This window comes from Lithobates pipiens, unplaced genomic scaffold (assembly GCF_037356315.1).
Source record: "Lithobates pipiens isolate NorthernLeopardFrog02 unplaced genomic scaffold, aLitPip1_a1.2 Scaffold_19, whole genome shotgun sequence".
In the NCBI taxonomy this organism is placed as follows: Eukaryota; Metazoa; Chordata; class Amphibia; order Anura; family Ranidae; genus Lithobates; species Lithobates pipiens.
This window is the reverse complement of record NW_027507764.1, coordinates 51883596-51890615: the sequence shown is the minus strand read 5'-3', so window position 1 is coordinate 51890615 and position 7020 is coordinate 51883596. Positions and strand designations below refer to the sequence as shown.

The following is a 7020-nucleotide window of genomic DNA, read 5'->3' as shown; positions in this document are numbered from 1 at the left end:
AGTATTGTTGGGAGGGAAAGTGCTTGCTTGTAGACACACCCCACCCCCCACCCCCCCCCTTGCCTGCATGGATTGGCAACCAACGCAGGTGTTTTCTCACTCCCCCATTGCCAGCAATGTTTGTTTCTCCTCCTCCACCCTTCATTTAGCTGTCAGGGTGGAAGCCCAATTACAGCTGATGACTTCCCAGCCGCTCCTTTAACCTGCTATTTATTGCACCCTCATTGGTTAAAGTTTTGCCCAATCAGGGTTTAGAATGCACTATGCATTGTGGGCAACTGCAGCCGTTTATCAAACTGGCAATGTTCAGGCTAAACTACTTAGCTCAAACTGTTTACACAACTTTTACCCAGGAGTCTTCAGGAAGAGTTCTCAGCTAAGAACACTGCCCTGCATGCCGGATTGAGATAAGGGCAGATGAATTCCATGAAGTAAAGTGCTACAGGAATCAATTGCTCTTACTCATGAATACCAGGATTGCTTATTTTTTTATTTATTTTTAAGTGATTTCTCAACAAAATAAAGCATGGAGACAGATGAGTGAATTTGCTTTGAATATTAAAATTGAATTAAAGTGTTTTTGGTGCGCAGATGCAGTGAAGATCCACTTTAATGTATACAGCACACTTCTCTGGTATTTCAGATAAACAAAACACAGCCACACCAGGAACATTTTATTTTTTTATTAAAAAAAAAAACTATCCAACAAATTCAGTAACAGTAGCAAGGCTTGTTGCATTTCATTTTCAAATGTCATGGAGAAAAGAATGCCACATTTATACCAAAAAAAAAATAAAAAATCTGCCGAGATAAATCCTAACATTTGTGGATATTCTCAGCACGCTCCCCTTGTGATTGTGGACAATTTGTAAATATTACAAATCTCATATTTGAGGGGCCATCAATCCATCTACATTGCTGGACTAGAAACAAGATCGGTGACATTATCCAGTAGATTCGAGGATCTGGCGATTCAATGCACTATTGTAATGTTGTTCTGGATAGCAGACAACCTGGTTTGGCCAGTTAGGTGGTTGCAGAGTTGCAGCATCTGAGACAGGAAATAGAATTGTTTTGTTCAAATATTGAAAGTTATTCTGCCCCTTTGAGTCCAAATGGATAATATTGTGGAAATTCATGAATTATCTTCAATGCTTCATCATAAAGCCCCAGATCTGAAAGAGAAATGCAGACAAGATTATCCAATGTTACATTTCAAAAGTAGTCAAGCAGATCCAGAGACCGTCTTATCCAAGAAAACTAGAGTTAATTACCTGGTATCTCCATTTCATTAAGCTTCCTGGACAGCATGGACTCATGTGCTGTCTTGGAAGATGAAATGGGAAGATACGCAGTTTATAGACACCTCAACCATTAAACCTGTAGGAATGCACATATGATATTGTCAATTAAAAGTAACAGTGCTGTATTACAAAAAAAAAAAAAACAGTACACACTCCCGGAACAGTTCTTGTCACTTTACCAAAAGCTCCCAATCACTCCTTGCGATTGGGAGTTTTTGGCCCAAGTGACCACTGCAATCATATCTTAAGCTGCGTCCTGGCATCATAAACCTCTTAAAGGGCCAGGAGGTGCAGCACTTGCCAATACCTTTTTTGTACAGTGCAGTTTGAATACATACATTTAGTATGGGCTCAAAACGCACAGCACAAAAAAAGTTATCGGTTTTAGTATCTAAACATTAGTACAAGTACTCGTGCAAATGCTTAGTATTGTCACAACCCTTGCCTCAGTGCCTAAAACCTGTCAGAGGTATCCAAGCAGCCACTAAAATGTGCACATTAAAAGTTTACACCATAGAAAGAGACAGTCCAGGGGCTTTTCTGCATGCACGGTTTTAGGTGCAGTCTAGTGCAGTTTCCCACCCTTTTTCTTAACCTTAAGGACATGCGTGTTCCAGTGTGTTTTTATGCATTTTGCAGTGGTCCTGTGCAAAACCAACACTTAGGCTTGTAGAAATACCATCACCGGTAAGTCTAAGGTTCCTTCCCCCTTCAGAACACCTTGGAGATAACTGAGAACTTACTTCAGGATGGGACCACTGCTTCCTTCCTGCCAAAGGACTGCTCTGAGGCTGACAGTAGATCCAACCTTTGTAGTGCCTTATGAAGGTTGAAAAGTTGGACGTGGCAGCTTAGCATATCTGCTCTGGTGATGCCCCGACCCTCTCTGCCCGCAAAGCAGCCACTGCCTGCGTAGAGAGGCAATATACCCTCCAGAGGATCTAACCCCAAGGCCAAGTACACTTCTTTAATAGCCTGTTTTATCCACCTTCCTAGAGTACTTTTGGAAGCTTTATCCCCTTTGTGACTTCCTTCCATTAGGACAAAAAGAGAAGATGACTTTGTTACTTCCATATACTGCGAGGCACATTCTGGAAGTCCAGAGTATGGAAAGGCTTCTTCTCCTGGCCCAGAAAGTAGGGAGTACGATCGCCTGTGTGCAGTGAAAAACTGAAGACCCCTTTAGGTAGGAAGGCTGGATCTGTCCTCCACACTATCCTGTCTGGGAGACATCTCATAAAAGGACGGCTTGATAGATAATGCCTGTATTTCACCAATCCTACGTGCAGAGGTCACTGCAACCAGGAGAATTGTTTTAAGGGTTAGGAATTGCAAAGATGTCTCCAACGGTTCAAAAGGTGAATTAGCAAGTCCCTGAAGAACCAAAGATAAAACCCACGTGGGAAAATAAGAGACCTAGACACCAGGTGGTTAGATTGAGGTGATGTGGATGGAGGAGAATCTGACCCAGAAGGTCCCCCCGATTGGTAATCTCTAGGGAGGTTTTGCGGAGCTTCAATAGGGTTGAGAATCAGGGTCTCTTTGGCAAATGAGGAGCAACTAGGATCAGATCTGTGGACTCTGTTGTGGACTGCATGTGGTGTGAACTGGCCCTTAAGCAGTAACTTATAAGCATGTTTACACCATGGGGGAGAATAAAAAAAAAAAAAAAAGAAGATTTTAGATATAAAAACACACACACACACACACACTATTTTTTACTGTTTAGTTATTCATTCAAGTGTTCAAAAACGAAACCTATCATTTATGAAAACCTGGCATGTCTATGGCCTGTCACGTTTACATCCCATGAGCAGGAATGTCCATTCACAAACTGAAATGTTGGTATACAGCTCACAATTCAGAGGGTGAAATAGTCTGGGGCTTCATATCTTCACAAAATTCTAAAACATGGAACAAAAATGTAGAGAGATAGAAATGCAGTCATCCACTTACCAAAAGAGCCAACATCTTCCCGGAATGGGACATAGGAAACACCCATTATTGTTGCCTTCGGGCTAACTTTTCCAACAACTTCTATAACTCCAGATAATTCTTCATCCAGCTTTGTTAAGAAAAAAAAATTAAAAAATCCAGACTTAAATAGCATGAATAAAATATTAGTATTATATTATTATGCTGCAAATTTCCTCCATTATTGTTCCAATTTCTTCTTGTTGGAGGCTGCCATTTTACTGAAGCTCAGAGCTCCCCCCCCCCCCCCCCCCCGAGCAGCAGTAAATCTTTAGGCTGTCAGCAGATCGCCCTCTACAAATAGTACCAAAAAAGACCTGATGACATGACACCAAGTGATCGCTCCATCATTTGACGGAGCGATCACATTGTACACGGCCAACGGGTGCACCAAGATGGCCGCCGCTCCGGAGCTAGGCCGAAGCCGCGGACTTTCCTAAGGCAGAGGAGCACTCCACAGATCGTGGCGTGTGCCAATCCGAACAGGGTGACTCGTTTGGATCACGGATCGGTGACTATCCCCGTTGCACTCCTACTGTCAATCATAGGCTACGTGATTGAGCTCCCTCCCCATCATCTTTTTTTCTCTCGGTGTCAGGAAAACCTGTCAGATGCGACTCATGCAGAGGAAAGAGGCATGAGATAGAAATGACCCTTGGTGCTCTGGACTGAGATAAGTACACACTGTAGGGGGGGATGTGCTTTGTTCAGGTCTGAGGTTTACAACTAGGGCTGCAACTAACGATTATTTTCATAATCGATTAGTTGGCCGATTGTTTCGATTAACCTTAAAAAATATATCTAAAAAAAAAAAAAAAAAAAAAAAAAAAAAAAAAGAAGTGTGGCGTATAATTTAGTCAAGTTTTAAAAAAAGGCAATTTATTCTTAAATATCTCTATGCAGTGGTAAATATAAATAATCAACTATATGGTTGGGGAGCAAAATATCTAATCCACTCTGAGAATAACAGACAGAAGAGATATACTGTATCTACTATTAGAGGAGATATACTAAGAGGGTGAATCTGGTAAATATCAGACTCAGATCAATTTTCTAATCGTTAGTGGGGTCAAATCGACATTCATTTTCAACCAGTGATGAGAAAATTTGGAAATGGAAAACTTCTTGGTCAAAGGAATTTTCAGACAGTGGATGTGGTTTTCATTCAGAAATTACATTAAATTTTAAAAACAGAATGTTAAAAACAAGTGAAAAATTCAAACATTCTTTCATTCAGCGAATGTACAAAGATTTTTTTGTCTGAAAACTCATCCGTGTGACCAGCATCAGGCTCGGTACACACCTATGCAGTTTGCTTTTGATCTTTTTGCTGTTTGTTTTGATTTTTGCACACGTGATTTTGCTGCAATTTGCATTATAGCATTTTTTTTTTTTTTTGGCCAATTTATTGTTGAGCAGAATAAAAAAAAAAAAACACAAATTGCTGCAAAAACGCATTACCTGCTTCTCTATTGAAGTATATTGAACCAAAAAAAGCACTGTTTTGCGTGAACGTGTCCCATAGGAAATCATGTAAATGAACTGTAGTGTGTTTCTGCAAAAAACATATAGATGTGAACCAGATCTAAGATATTTAGTAACATAATGGGGTAAAATAAAAAATTATATATTTAATATAATGAGCCCTTTTATAGTACACAAAAAAGCAGATAATCACTACTGTAATGGGTTCATTTTTTTACTGTAGAGCTGTGAAAGTAAATATTTACAGCAGCGATTATTTGCTCTTTTTGTACTATAAAGGGCTAATTTTTGTTTTTTTTAACCCCATTATGTTACTGGCCGAATAATCGATTATGAAAATAGTAATCGATTAATTTCATAATCGATTTGTTGACCATTAATCGATTAGTTGTTTCAGCCCCATTTACAACCACTATAACTGATCATTCTCAGACTGCGATGAGTGGAGGAGTCAGAGGACGTTATGTAGAAGCAGTGAAGGCCAATCCAGGGATACTAGATGACAAGATGACGGCGTTCCCCATAACACCGGCTACTTACTGGTTCTGATAACTCCACCGTTGTGCTCTTGCCGGCCCCATCAGAGAGGACAAAGGACGACCCTGAAGGGTGGACCTGTGGGGGAGGAAACAAAGAATTATTCACCTTTCCTGCAGTGGATCGTCTGCCAATTGTTTTTTACTTTTACACTTGCAGGGTGGGCTGTCAGGAAGCCACAACAGGAACCGGACTTTTCTTTTAGACCCCTTTCACACAGAGGTTTGCAGGCACTATAGTGTAAAAAAAAGAAAAATATAGTGCCTGCAAACCGCCCTCAAGCAGCTGCACCATTGTCTCCAGTGTGAAAGCCCCGAGCGGTGCACTGGCCGGGCATCAGGAAAACTCCTGCCGGTGTTCTGGCAGATAGTGTCCTGCCATCATATAGTGCGCATGCGCAGTACAGGGCAGAAGAAGCTTCGGAAATTTTCCAAAGACGAACGGCGCCTGCGCCGTGAGTGGAGGTGGTAGCCCCACCATTCAAGCGGACATAGGGTTGGGAAAATTAGAGGGCCGCCTCGCTCAGCTCTTTTATATTCCTACTCTATGTCCACTTGGATGGTGGGGACAGAACCTGGACTCATGGCGTACGCGCCGTTCATCCTCGGCTATTTTCGGAATCTGTGCAAGCGCAGTACACAGCGGACACTATCCGATGGGGGACCTTATATGATAGGACACCGGCAGCTCCTTGGCAGCAGTGAAGTAGCCGGGGGTTCCCCGCGCCTCCACATTGAAATCAATGGGGCAGTGCGGCTATACCGCCGGCAAAACACTGCTATTGCAGCGCACTGGGCAGTTTTAACCCTTTTCTCAGCCGCTAGCGGGGGGGGGTAAAAGTGCCCCACTAGCGGCCAAAATGTGCCGCAAATCCGACAGAAAAACTCGGCTAAAAATAGTGGCGTGAAGGGGGGGGGGTCTTAGGATTAATCACTTACCATATAACATCATGAAGGACCGGCAGCCTTTGTCAGGTTGGGTCTGGGGGAACACAGGGGGGAGGGACCAACCACAGAGACACTTTACCTAAACAGGGGGGGGGGGGGGGCCCGGTGGAAGGAGGGGCCCCAGCTACAGTCAGGAGGGGGTCCCAGTGGCAGGAGGGGGAGGGGCCCCAGTTAGTCAGGAAGGGGGGCCCCGTACAATAAAATGAGCACACTGTTGTCACCAGCACAGTGATAACCTGACAAACTCCCCGCCATTCCCTGTGTCTCCAATACAGATCACCTTCCCTCCCCAACAGGAAGTGAGGAAATCTCCCCACTGGGGGTAACCCCAGGAAACCCTGACAGTGACCTGTACGTCTATTTATTTTGCTCCATGAGGAGGGACTGACCTTCTCCACACGGCCCACGAAGCACACGGGCTGTCCTATGTACCGGGCCAGCATGCTGGTGTTGATCCGGGCTCTGCCCACCTCATGGATGTCCCCCATCACTTTCCACAGCCTCGCACACCGCCTGACAGACTCTGGCGGGAACACGAAGCCTCTACTAGTGAGCCCGCCTTCATCTCCGCTACGGCCAATCAGCAACCCCCTTAGCGCTTTGACTCACATTCTTGGACCAATCACACACAACTACGCAACCTGCCAATCGGCGAGCATGTGCTGTAAGAGCAGCGCCGTACGTACGTCGCCGCGAGCCAATCAGCGTGCGCACGCAGGCACAGTCAGGAAGCCGCAGGTTCCATCTTTGTACCTGCCAAACAGAACTTTGCC

At 43.9% G+C, this 7020-nt stretch overlaps 1 protein-coding gene across 1 annotated transcript; it reads right to left on the bottom strand.

The window, feature by feature from the left end:
- Positions 1–668: 668 nt before the first annotated feature.
- Positions 669–6828, bottom strand: RPA3 (replication protein A3). Its single transcript, XM_077490732.1, has 4 exons — positions 6637–6828; positions 5304–5378; positions 3261–3369; positions 669–1175 (listed from the first exon to the last, which is right to left on the bottom strand). The coding sequence occupies exons 1-4, from the start codon at positions 6733–6735 to the stop codon at positions 1093–1095; spliced, it is 366 nt and encodes a 121-aa protein (XP_077346858.1). The 5' UTR covers positions 6736–6828; the 3' UTR covers positions 669–1092.
- Between the last annotated feature and the right edge of the window lie 192 nt (positions 6829–7020).